This window comes from Schistocerca cancellata, chromosome 2 (genome assembly GCF_023864275.1).
Source record: "Schistocerca cancellata isolate TAMUIC-IGC-003103 chromosome 2, iqSchCanc2.1, whole genome shotgun sequence".
Classification (NCBI taxonomy): domain Eukaryota; kingdom Metazoa; phylum Arthropoda; class Insecta; order Orthoptera; family Acrididae; genus Schistocerca; species Schistocerca cancellata.
This window is the reverse complement of record NC_064627.1, coordinates 108,004,819-108,018,712: the sequence shown is the minus strand read 5'-3', so window position 1 is coordinate 108,018,712 and position 13,894 is coordinate 108,004,819. Positions and strand designations below refer to the sequence as shown.

Below are 13,894 nucleotides of genomic sequence, written 5' to 3'. Positions count from 1 at the left end.
TCCGCTCTCATTTGCAGAGACGACAGTTTAGCTTAGCCTTCAGCTACGTCATTTGCTACGACCTAGCAAGGCGCCATATTCTTCAAAAATGTCTTCTGAACTGATAATATCGTGAATCATGTACCGTCAAGAGCGACGTTCATCATTAATTGATTAAAGTTAAGTATCAAACTAATTACGTCCGCTTTCTGGATTTTAATTCCTTGTCATGTTCCAGACCTCACTTCAGTATAGTTCTGCGTGAGCTAAAACGCGTGCATTTCGGCCTCCTCTAGTAACACGGTGTTGGCTCTTCTGCCAACCCAACAGTCTGCAACCAGGACATTAGTTTCAAAACGAATACATGAACGATACATTTGTGCTAAAACATGGTGACGGCGTGGACAGAAACAAGTTAAAAAGTTTCTGTGTGATTATTAATAAAGTACAATAGTGTGATATCGGCGTTTCCATTTGTGCTGTGCTCTGTCGTCTTTTTAATTACTGTCCTATGGATTATTTCTCTAAAGGTTTTAGGACGTTGATTGGTACCAAGAAGCGGGTAAGTGGAGGTGGAAAGCGATTAATAATTTTTTGTCCAGTGTTTGTGTCGAGGTTTGTCTAGTCGGTTAACGACTGGTCTCAGAAATATGTTTCAGGGTGAATGTAAGGCTGACGAGTCTTATGACAGCAACTTATGACAGCAACGTAAGGGGCTTATAGAAGACGAAAGGTCATCATAACAAAATGGGGGGACGGTTTCATGCCTCCTTCTTCGATCATATGGAGGAAAGAAACTTGTATTATTTAGATGTAGCAAGGTTGTGCAACAAAGAATTTTGTTCTGTTTTTGATCTTAGGTACATCTTCCCGAAAGCTGTACCATTAACTATCTGCAGGTTCTGTGATGTCTTATGAGAGGACTCTCGTAACAGCTTCCGTGCTAGGACGTTATTAAGCACTAGCACAATATTCAGTGTTGCCAGATTACTCATATGTCCTAATATTAATACTGGATACGAAAATCAGGTCAGGAATCATCAGGACTATCACCAATCAGACTAACGCCACAGTAAACACACCAAACCTCGACACAAACACAGGACAGAAACGCGTCATGCGCATATCGTTCGTTTCTCTATTATTTTTCCGACGCTCACTACCCTTAATGAGGCTACGCCCCAATAGTATATTTTATCATGCTTTAAGTGGTACATGTGCCAAGATCGTTAAAACTGATTCAGATGTTCCAGTTAAGCATATATGTCACGAAAGCCTCACCACAACTCTCGCAAATCCGAATGTTGGGGGTGTCTCACACAAATAGTTCATTTTCCTAGATGTGTGTACTAAGATCTGTTGAAATGTTACATAGTTATGCTTTTATATTACTTCTTCCCTCCACACATCTCATCCCAAACGTCCAGTTTAGGAGCGATAGGAAAGTCCTACTCTGACAGCAGATATTTTCCCCCATTTAGTGTATCACATGTGTATCAAGTGGCGTTTGCATGTGTTCCAGGGTCACAGAGTTACGCTTGAGATATCACTGTTTCCGATCACCACACCAACCTCCGTGGGTCTCCGTGGGTTTTGAAAATTATTTAGTGGAAATGTAGTTTTTTTTACAGGACACATTCCTCACAGCCTTACTCTGTCCCTATAGATATTAGGGCTGTCTTACCCTAGACAGATAGCAAACTTAAGCGTACAAGGTTACTTATAATTACCTCTGGAAGGCCAACTCGCGAACTACGAGAGATAGACAGAAATGACAGATACCACTTTTCAAGTTTCGGTTTGTAATACACAGCTGCACAGCGCACCACTCGGCGCAGGCGTGTCTAACAAGAGACAAATCATCGGCCCCACATTGTTGCTCCGCATTACTCTGCGCAACACAACTAAAGGATGAGGTTTTCGATTCCACATAACTGTGTCCCATTGCGACGTAGAAGTTTGAAATTTGGATCAAAATTGCCTACAAACTTTCTCTGTAATGGTGGCGACGTTAAAACAGCAAGATTTCGACACATGAGGAAAAAGACCAGAGTTCAAAAAATTATGTGATGTGTAAAGGAGTTAATTATGTCACATAGGCACCATATTTCACCACCTCTTACCAACAGTTCGCCCCTTTATTGACGCTTCTGCGATGCAGGCAAGAACTGCCACATCCAGCGTTGAAATCAGGCGGTTTTCTAATCGGTGGCCAAGGAAAACGTTACAAACAGCCGCTCAGAATCGACACGAATAGCCCTGCTTGAGTGGCATAAAGGCCGTCAGTGAAACGACCCCTTTTTGATAGGACACTGATTCCCACACATTTCCCTGTCAAGGACCACGGTTCGAATTGTAATGAGCAATAGGATGACGTTCTCGAGAACCTTTGACACTCCTCGAATGCTAAAGCCTTTCTCTAAGGGCATCGTGGGGTGACAATCCTGCTGAAAGTGATCGCATTCGGGAGGACGACGGTTCAATCCCGCGTCCGGCCATCCTGATTTATGTTTTCCGTGATTTCCCTAAATCGCTCCAGGCAAATGCTGGGATGGTTCCTTTGAAAGGGCACGGCCTACTTCCTTCCCTAATCCGATGAGACCGATGACCTCGCTGTTTGGTCTCTTCACCCAAACAACCCCCCCCCCCCCCCCCCCCATTGGAATGCAGTGCGACCGCAATTTTTGCTCTGGTGTACTACAAGGGACCTTTCAAAAGCTACGAAAGCTAAAATAGGTCAAAGCAGCAGTGGGTGTTGTCGAACTATGGCACGGAAGAGGGGGTGTTAGGCGGACCCTTCGACATTTCACGCCCTCTAGTAAAGTGATCACTGGAGGGAGGAAAGGGGAGGGGGACACTGACACACATGTGAATGAATTGGCAAACACCGCTCCCCTTCAACACCCTGGGTGTCAAACACCCGCCTTTGCTGAACATTTTAAAATGTCTGCAAGCACCTGGCAACACCCTGGGTGTCAACCACCCGCCTTTGCTGAACATTTTAAAATGTCTGCAACCACCTATGTCTCAGTCACGGGTACCTGTAAAAGTACATTTTTAAAGTACTCAGCGAAGGCGGGTGGTTGACACCAGGAGTATTGCCAAACTATGGCACAGGGGAGGGGGGGACGTGTTAGCCACCCTTTGCCATTTTATTCACTCATTTGTCAATGTTGCACCTCACCGTGATTATCCCATACAGGAGGGTGCAAAACAGGAAGGTTGTAATGCTTAAGTATCCTTCGCTGCTTCCGATCACGTTCAGATTTCGTCGAATGGTTTTGAACAGTCCCTAGTGGTTATACTCTGTTCACCAGAGCAAAAATAGCGGTCGCACTGCACTTCAAAGGGGTGGGACCACGTTCAGTGGGGTAGCTGGCCCACGATGTCCTCAGCGTAGGGTTGAAGCACTCGGCGAGTGTCAGGAAAGTCAAAGGTTGCAAATAACATCGTGCTGTTGCTCATCACACTGTGAACTGTTGTTCTCCACAGCGAAATGGAGGAACCGACGCTCCAGGGAAAAGTGTGGGTTCTTTACGCCCTCTTTGCCACCACATAAGGCCTTTTCGTGTCGATTATGAGTGGCTGTGTTGCTGAAATGTTTTCCTCGCCCACCCACAGGAAAATCACGTGAGTTCTCACTGTACACAGCGACAAAGTCAGCGACAAATCTAAAGTGTACAGTGAGAACTATTTACGTGTGCAACAACGAAGATGCAGTGGAAATGCATTTACACCTGTTTGTCGAATGTTATGAAAACAAACACTCGAAACCGACGTTTCACGTAAGTCACATGCAACGTATATCTGTAACGCAACCATCTGTGTGTGGCGTGTTTATAATTATGTTTTATTTATATTTTAGGACATTTAATCTGTAAAAACACACCAAATGTCATAAAGAAAGCGTGTAAACCGTTTGAGGATGAATCACAACGATTCGAAACCGGTAACGGTTTCCTTTGAATAAAGGAATTGAAAATAAATTTGTGGCTGGTTGCTGTCCTAACACCATCAACATTTGTCTTCAAACAACAGCCACGGTCTCAATCATGTCATTATATGACAACATTGTAATTCAGGATACTCCTGGGGTTTATGCCACAGAACATGATCCGACGGTGTAACCTTTGTTTACGTGTCAGTGGAGGCATTTTTGAAAACCTACTGTAACTGAAATTGGGTTTTGTTAATGTGTTGTGTCTTGGTCATAAAAATGGTAAAGTTTTTGTTGGTATAATTAATTTGCCGCCAGAGAAATCTTCCTCTACCTGTTTAAATACTCCTGATAGGAGAAAATGACATTAGGGAAAAATATTTGTTTTGATGGCTCCTACAACCTGCCAGAGTTTGTCGGTTTAAATACTTTTCACCCTGTATACTGTAGAGGAGTGGTAGGAATGTCCTGCTCCGACAGCATATTTCTCCCGAGTTAGTATACCATGCGTGTATCAAGCGACCGGTTTGTGTGTATAGAGGAGTGGCAGGAATGTCCTAGCCCGACCGAAAATTGCTTCCCCAGTTAATGTGTCATACGTATATCAAGCGACGTGTCTGTTGTGTCTAGACAAGATAGCCTAGACACAATGAGAGGAAGCCGAAAGGCACGCGCTTAAACTCACGCAGGCTGGCGTGAGGTCTGAAACAGGATACGTAATGAATGCTATAAAGAAAAGTACATAGCTTCTGGAATACTTAACTTTAATCCACATTTACAGAACATCGCTCTTGATGATACATTAATTGAATATCAATATAAATTGAATACGGCGCCTTGCTAGGTCGTAGCTGAAGGCTAAGCTAACTATCGTCTCGGCAAATGAGAGCGTAATTCTCAGTGAACCATGGCTAGCAACGTCGGCTGTACAACTGGGACGAGTGCTAGGATCTGTCTCTAGACCTGCCGTGTGGCGGCGCTCGGTCTGCAATTACTGACAGTGGCGACACGCGGGTCCGTTGTATACTAGCGGACCGCGGCCGATTTAAAAGCTACCACCTAGCAAGTGTGGTGTCTGGCGGTGACACCACAGTGTCTCTATATATAAAGCCTCACCTGTGTCTGCACACTGCCTAGGAGGGACTTGGGCACGTCGTAGTTCTCATACGGGACGGGCTGGCCGGCAGCCTCGGACCTGTGCTGCTGCTTGAGTAGCGCCACTTTGGGGTGGTGCGGGCAGGCGCAGGCCGCACTGGAAGCCGTCGGCTGCTCCGTGACCAGCGGCAGCGGCATCGGCGGCTTCTTGATCTTCTTCTTGCTGGGCGAGTCCGTCACCGGGGAGTGCGGGGGCGGCGTGGGCGTCGGCGACAGCTGCGGCGGCTTGGGCGGCCTCGACGGCGGGCAGCACTGGCAGCGGCAGGCCTCGAACGGCGGCACCCTGGCGGTGGGAGGGTGCGCGGGGTGGGCCACGCTGGGCGGCAGGCCGGCGTTGGTGGTGGGCTGGGCCTGCTGGAAGCCGTGCGCCATCGGCGGCGTCTTGGGGCTCTTGGGCGGCACCAGCGGCGGCAGCGACGACGGCTGGTGGGCGAGGTGCGGCGACTGCGGCCGGTCGTACCAGGAGCGCGGCACGCAGTACTCGGAAGGCGCGCCCCCGCCCCCGCCGCCGCCGCCGCTGCTGCCGTGCGAGGACAGCGACATGCAGTCGCAGCCGCTGCTGGCGTTGCTGCGCGCGCACGCGCAGTGGCGGTGGCACGGCGACGAGGAGGCGGCAGCCGCCGCGCCGTCCGCGCCCACCACGTCCATCGTCCAGGCGGGGTTGAACGGCACGCCGCCGACGGCGCCGCTGTTGGGGTAGCTGGTGGTCGAAGTGGAGGAGCGCGACATGGAGGCGGCGCCCAGCTTGCTGATGCAGCTGGAGCAGCGCTCCATGGTGGCGGCCGAGGACGAGGAGGCACCGCGCCCCACCGGGCTGGACGAGACCATCGAGCTGGGCCACACCTCGCCGAGCTGGTGCGAGTGCTGGTGCTGGTGGTGGTGGTGCAGCATGTGGTGCTGCTGGTGCTGCTGGTGGTAGTCGCTGATGGACATGGCGTCGCCACAGCCGTAGTTGCTGTCCAGGTCCGCCCCGCTGTGCAGGCCCGTGGCTGACGTCTCCGTTGACAGCCAGAAGGGGGAGCTGCTGTCGCGGTGCAGACGGCTGCGTGAAACGGAGCAGAATACTGCATATCAGAGCGAGTACACTCCATTTGTTGGACCTACAAAATACAGTCTCAGAAAAATTAGTGGAAGCAATAAGGAAAGACGGGTAACACACAGTACTTACAAGAACGTAAATGGAAGACCAAGAATGAAGTGATGGGATTAAAACGAGTGTACGATAGGAATGTAATGTTTGGGCCCTGGAGATCAATTTATAAATCGAAGACACACTAAAAGTTAAAAACTGGAATGACGACAACGGTAAGAGTCTTTCGGTTTTAAAGTTAGGAACAACTGAGAACTTAGCAATCTAATGATTGCAGATTTCGTATTGAGAGTAAACCAAACAGAGAGGGAACTAATGAGGAGCAGCAAAAATGAGATTAGAATCAGAGTGACATCAGGACTGGTGATCACAAAGTAAACAAACCTAAGGAATCGAAATAATACACCATGGACGAAGCAACGAGAACATAAAGGGGAGACTAGCGCAGGCAAGGAGGGCCTAGCTAGTATCAAATATAGTCTTTAATATGAGGACGAACATTCTGAAAACGTAATTTTCGAGCACAGCATTTTCTGGTGGGGAATCACGGACAGTGGCGAAACCGGAACGGGAGAACGCCGAAGAATTTAAGATGTAGCGCTATACAAGGACGCTGAAAATTAGGGCGACTAATAATAGAAGACATGAGGCGTTTCTCCGCAGAACCAGTGAGTAAAAGAACATACGGAAAACACTGACAAGAAATACGGACAGGGTGATAGGACTCGTTTTAAGACATAAGGGAGAACTTCCATGATGCTAGAGAGGAATATAAAAACTATACGGGAAGGCTGAAATTTTGAATATATCCAACAAATAATTGAGAGTGCTGTGTGCAAGTGCTACTCCGAGGTGACAAGGTTGTGCAGGATAGGAACTAAGAGGACAGTGACACACACAAGAATATACCAAGGGGGGCAAACACTAAATTCCTTTTATGTCGACTAAATTCCTTTCCTCGAGGACTCTTGGGTGTTGATAAATAAACTAAATAGTTCGACTAAAAACTCAGTAGTTCCTATGAAGTTATTGCAAACAAAAATGTTGAAAGCAGTGAACACGTAGCTAAATTGCACATCTTATGACTACGATTTCTGTTCAAGAGCGTTTTCCGATATTAAAACGTTGCCTAACATATTTCTGTTTAAGGTCTTACTTGTCTCACATATTAGTTTTTACCGAGCTCATATCTTAGAATTATTGCTTCCTTGAAAGAAAAATATAACTTATATTTTATATTGGTAAATATGTGTACTGATTACTTCCAGAAACTTTTGCAAGAGAAAAGATATGAATAACAACGACGAAGAGGCCACTGTCTTTAGAAAGACCGACAATCGACAGAGGTAAAGGCAGCTCAAACAAGAGTACCTCTTAGCCTCGATGGCATTCCACTTGAGTTACTACAGAGCAAATTGCTGACATAAACTGCTTGAAAGAAATACGTATTGGAAAAATCAGGTCGCTGGCGTCTATGTTCCAAAACAATGAAATGTTATACAGTGACCTCACAATTCTGCACCATCTTACTGCATTCAGGCAAATAGGGAGCAATCAAGTAATAATTTATGATTAGACATGATACAAGAACAGAAGAAGAACATGAAAGTGGGGTTCGAAGATACGTGAAACAATAAATTACGCCTACAAATTAAAAGTGGAAACGGAGCTTGGATTCGACTCCAGATTCTTGCCTTTCGCGTGCAATTATCTTATCGAAGGCCCTATTCACGGCATGACTTGCAACTTGCCTACAAAATTCTAGATCTACCAGGACCTTTTTAATAACATTCCAATTTCTAATAAGCTGCCCACTTTCGGATCCAGTACGCTGTTTTTATAACAGCTCATGCTTTAAAGTGAAAAACCTACAGGCTGCAGCTAAACCACTTATCACGACATTCTTTATTCCAGCAATGATATTCCAGAAAGCTTTTTGAAGTTTGGAAATCAGATAAGCGTTACTGGTAGAGGTGAAGCATCATGAGCCGTCGTCAGTTAGCACAGTCGGTGAGAAAAGTTTGTATAAAAGGCAAGAATCCAGGTTCGAATCGCCAGTCAGGGTCACAGTTTTACTCTATCAGGAAGTTTCACTACAGCGGACTCTCTATTAATGTAAGTAGTAACTGGATCTGATGAGTAGACACTCAAGTGCGTATTGTTCAGAAGGTACGTGTTTCATAATCACCTTCGTTGCAGAAAGGACATGGAACATCGAATTAGCCGAGGATGGATTGCAAAACGTCTCGGTTATTGTGGAGCATTATATGGTACATCAAGCAAGCCAGCTTGCCTAAACCAGCGTGCGTAACAGTTATGACGTCAACATGTACCTGAAAGTAAATGACATGAAATACTGACTCTGCGCTATTAATCTTATGGCCCATAGTGTCCATTACAGCGGACAGATGTTAATGGTCACATCTTTGGCGTTTGCAATCACTCTCGAGGCTGGAAATGTACATAGTCTGCTGCAGTGGGCACTCCATACTGTTCTTGTGCCCTGCATACTTTTGCAGCCTCATGACTGACTGGAAGCGCCAGAGAAATGGTCATTAACCGCATGTTTAATTTTAGTCTGTTCCAAATGAGCCCGAAAAACAGTTCCTGGAATAAATAAAACATTTATCATTATCCAGTGCACAAGATGTGAGCATTATTTAGTACAGTCAACAGAGGCAAAACTTTGTGAAGTCAGGCCAGGTTCGAAAATAGCAGGTTACGATGTGACACTATGACTGCTATTCAGATAAAATTTAGAGGTCTCATGCTTAATTTACACTATCTCTCTTAGCGGCAAGTAGTTGTACTCTGATACCAACGCTACATTTACAAAGTATATGCTCATGGGAACAGACAGTCAAGATTTTCCAGGATTTATCAAGGAACCTGCGCAACAACTGGTATACGGATACAATTACAGACAGCGAAACGATTGAGTAATTGCTTCCACATGAATGTGTTCAAAGTTAATATTGGTAGGTAAGCTATAAATGTGCAAGCGAATCATAAAAGATAAGAATTTCTTATCAATTTGGGCCTCATATGGATCAAGGAAATAACTACTTCTGTTTTAAGTTCGGTTTTCACAATAATTTTTCATTCGATCAGAGTGCTGCTTTTTTTCCGAATGTCTCACCACTTTTCTCCCGTTCTCTTTTTTGATTTTTTTCTTGATATCGAACCCTCATGAATCCATGCAGCCTGCATGTCAATGGGGGACTGTTCAAGCTAGTGGAGGTTCTGTAACAAGGTGTGGCTTGTGCAGCTGGAGTGATATGGGACCCCTGAAACGCCTAGATACGACTGACGGGTGACACGTATGTAAGCACCTTCTCTGGTCACCTGCATCCATACATATCCATTGTGCATTCCGACGGCCTTGGGCAAATCCAGCAGTAAAATGGAGTCCCTCCTACCCCCCCCCCCTCCCAACGTCGTGAATTTCTACAGAGTGGGTGCAAGAACACACTTTCTCTAGCCACTATATTCGCCAGGCATGAACATTATTGAGCATATCTGGTATGCCTCCACCCCGTCGTATTCTTATCGATTTATGGACAGTCTTGCAGTTTTCATGGTGTCAGTTCCCTCCAGCACTATTTCAGTTTCTATTTCTCGTGTCCAGAAATGAAGTTACATATATACATTCTGATTTTATTAATATAACATACTGCTGCAACGTTCATTGAGGGACCATTTCCATCTTCCTTGCACTGGGTTTATTAGTCTCTTCCCTCACTGGCATTCTTCCGTATTAACTCATCGATGTATTTAAATTTTGGAACATCTTTTATATTTGTCATATATTCCTATTTTGTATATTGCACATAAAAGACTTGTCACGCTACACGTGCCTTTGTTAAAGTGAGGTCCTCCTTTCGTTTCTCTTCTGGTCACCGTTTTAGATACTGACGAGACTGAGTATAGAATTTTAGTTTCCGTAATTACAGTATGCAATGAAACATTGTTTAGTGCCGTGTTTCATGTCTGAACGCTTGCATCAACTCACCAAAGTGTCTCACAATAACTTACCTGCAGGGGCACGGGAAGTCGTCGCCGCTGAAGTCGCTGGACATTGTCTGGTTGTGAATGAAAGACTGCTGGAGGGAGTCCACGTCGGAAGCCCTGGAATGCACCTGTCTCCTCGGACTGTCGATAACTAAGGAAGAGAACCGCACACTGAGCAATATTGTTTGCAGTAGGCAACATAAGAATGTGCACGGACAAGTGTGTGGCGTGAGCTACTGACCGGACATATTCCTGGTGACCGCACGCCGCCGGTTGGTGATCTTGCCCTGGGCCGCCATCTGGAAGACCTTGGTGATCTCCTCGGCTTGGTCTGTGACGCACACGTGGACGCCTTCGCCTTTCCCACAGCGGGATCCACCCTCGAACACGAACCGGCCTTCCACCACGCCATAGCGCCTGAAACATCCGGAACCCCGTGTAGATTTCCTGACAGGTATGTACTTTCCAGTGTGCACGATAGTTACCGCGTATGTACATAAGGACAGGGAGCAGAAGGATCCGTGACTCAAATGAAGTAAGGATAATATATGGTCTACACTTGTGAACCACTTGCAGAGAGTTGGGTCATACTGAAAATAGTCTTATACTACATATACACCCGTATGACGTTTAGTGTCAACAGTCAACCAGTTTTAAAAATCAATAACATTCACAAACAAGATACTAGAGGGAGACGTGATTTACATTATCCATCTCTCATCCTTAGTGTGGGACAGAAAGGAGTGAGGAAACCAGCCATAAAAATCTTTGACATCCTATATAATGATGTAAGGAGATTAACAGGTAATTAAATTAGTTTTAAACAGAAAGTAAAATTATATCTGTTTGACAACTCCTCCGGCGACTGCTCCATACAAGATTTTCTGATGGAAAAAAATGTTCTATTCAAATAAATCGTTGGTGAAATTTCCTGGAAAATAACCAAATAAACTACGTTCGTAACTCAACAGAAATAGTAACGTCTCTCACGTTTACCTATCTAAATAAATATCCCTTGCCCTTATTTTTTTGCCGACAGACTGGGCCGTTCTATACACTGGTGCTCGTAAGATCACCGAAGTTAAGCAGCGTTGGACATGACCAGTACTTGGATGGGCAGCCGCCTGGGTGTGCAGTGTAATATTGGCTGCTTTCCCTTTTTCAATAAGGTAAATGGGAAAAGGGGTGGTGACTTAAAGTTACTGATAACCAGACGTTGCCACCAATGTCTCTGATTAAATTCCAAACCTTTCTGCAATGTCTCATGCAGTGTTGGCATATGACACTGCCGGTGGTCATCAGTTAAACAGATATTGACGCTGAGCTCAGCGGTCCTCTTCCTGCTATTCCAGAGGCGTTGGCTAAGTCGCGGCACTTTCACACTTTCCTCATTATCATCATAATCCAACACAACAGGCAGCCATTAGAGTGACCTGCACCTATCAGACACACTAAAACTCACAACTCCCATACTTCGCGAAGGACAGGTGCGCCAGTGCGCCAAGGACAGAAAAACATTTCCAGTTAGGTGGCTGCCGACCGCGGTGGCCACGCAGTTTAGACACTGCAGTCCGGAACCGCGCGACTGCTACGGTCGCAGGTTCGAATCCTGCCTCGGACATGGATGTGTGTGATGTCCTTAGGTTAGTTAGGTTTAAGTAGTTCTAAGTTCTAGGGGACTGATGACCTCAGATGTTAAGTCCCATAGGGCTCAGAGCCATTTGAACCATTTGATTTAGGTGGCTGAACTTATTCGACGACTCCCAGCCAACAACGTTACACGTCTCATCATGTTTTAAAACGCCATCTCTGTCTGATGGGGTAGCCCGCAAAGTGGTTTCTGCAGATCATTCCCTAAGAACTCTAGTACGGCTCTTGGCACAAAGCTACGGTCAGTTTCTAACAACCCTCCCATCTCAGCTAAAGCTAAGTCTCCCTCTCTCACACCCTGCCTCCCTTTCTCTCTCTATCTCTCTCTCTCTCCCTCTCTCTCCCTCCCTCCCTCCCACCCTTTCTCTCTCTCTCTCTCTCTCTCTCTCTCTCTCTCTCTCTCTCCTTCCTCCCTCACTCCCTCTCTCTACTTCCTCCCTCCCTTTCTCTCTCTCTCTCCTCCCTCTACATCTACATCTACATTTATACTCCGCAAGCCACCCAACGGTGTGTGGCGGAGGGCATTTTACGTGCCACTGTCATTACCTCCCTTTCCTGTTCCAGTCGCGTATGGTTCGCGGGAAGAACGACTGTCTGAAAGCCTCCGTGCGCGCTCGAATCTCTCTAATTTTACATTCGTGATCTCCTCGGGAGGTGTAAGTAGGGGGAAGCAATATATTCGGTACCTCATCCAGAAACGCACCCTCTCGAAACCTGGCGAGCAAGCTACACTGCGATGCAGAGCGCCTCTCTTGCAGAGTCTGTCACTTGAGTTTGTTAAACATCTCCGTAACGCTATCACGGTTACCAAATAACCCTGTGACGAAACGCGCCGCCCTTCTTTCGATCTTCTCTATCTCCTCCGTCAACCCGATCTGGTACGGATCCCACACTGATGAGCAATACTCAAGTATAGGTCGAACGAGTGTTTTGTAAGCCACCTCCTTTGTTGATGGACTACATTTTCTAAGGACTCTCCCAATGAATCTCAACCTGGTACCCGCCTTACCAACAATTAATTTTATATGATCATTCCACTTCAAATCGTTCCGCACGCATACGCCCAGATATTTTACAGAAGTAACTGCTACTAGTGTTTGTTCCGCTATCATATAATCGTACAATAAAGGATCCTTCTTTCTATGTATTCGCAATACATTACATTTGTCTATGTTAAGGGTCGGTTGCCACTCCCTGCACCAAGTGCCTATCCGCTGCAGATCTTCCTGCATTTCGCTGCAATTTTCTAATGCTGCAACTTCTCTGTATACTACAGCATCATCCGCGAAAAGCCGCATGGAACTTCCGACACTATCTACTAGGTCATTTATATATAGTGTGAAAAGCAATGGTCCCATAACACTCCCCTGTTGCACGGCAGAAGTTAATTTAACGTCTGTAGACGTCTCTCCATTGATAACAACATGCTGTGTTCTGTTTGCTAAAAACTCTTCAATCCAGCCACACAGCTGGTTTGATATTCCGTAGGCTCTTACTTTGTTTATCAGGCGACAGTGCGGAACTGTATCGAACGCCTTCCGGAAGTCAAGGAAAATAGCATCTACCTGGGAGCCTGTATCTAATATTTTCTGGGTCTCATGAACAAATAAAGCGAGTTGGGTCTCACACGATCGCTGTTTCCGGAATCCATGTTGATTCCTATATAGTTTCCAAAAACGACATGATACTCGAGCAAAAAACATTTTCCAAAATTCTACAACAGATCGACGTCAGAGATATAGGTCTATAGTTTTGCGCATCTGCTCGACGACCCTTCTTGAAGACTGGGACTACCTGTGCTCTTTTCCAATCATTTGGAACCTCCCTTTCTCTCTCTCTCTCTCTCTCTCTCTCTCTCTCTCTCTCCCCCTCCCCCCCTCCCTCCTTCCCACCCCTTTTCTCTCTCTCCCTCCCTCCCTCCCACCCCCTCTCTCACTCCCTCTCTCCCTCTCTCCCTCTCTCTCTCTCTCTCTCTCTCTCTCTCTCTCTCTCTCTCTCTCTCTCTCTCTCCCTCCCTCTCTCTCCCTCCCTTTATCTCTCTCTCCCTCCCTCCCTCCCTTTCTCTCTCCCTC

At 46.1% G+C, this 13,894-nt stretch overlaps 1 protein-coding gene across 1 annotated transcript in view; it reads right to left on the bottom strand.

Annotated features, from left to right (window-relative positions):
- Window positions 1–13,894, bottom strand: part of LOC126151301 (uncharacterized) — a 51,765-nt gene that overhangs the window by 13,650 nt on the left and 24,221 nt on the right. The window contains exons 5-7 of the mRNA XM_049915932.1: window positions 10,414–10,589; window positions 10,197–10,323; window positions 5,033–6,113 (exon numbers count right to left, since the gene is read on the bottom strand). Of these exons, the coding sequence (XP_049771889.1) occupies window positions 5,033–6,113; window positions 10,197–10,323; window positions 10,414–10,589 (1,384 nt within the window). The remainder of the gene's footprint in view (window positions 1–5,032; window positions 6,114–10,196; window positions 10,324–10,413; window positions 10,590–13,894) is intronic.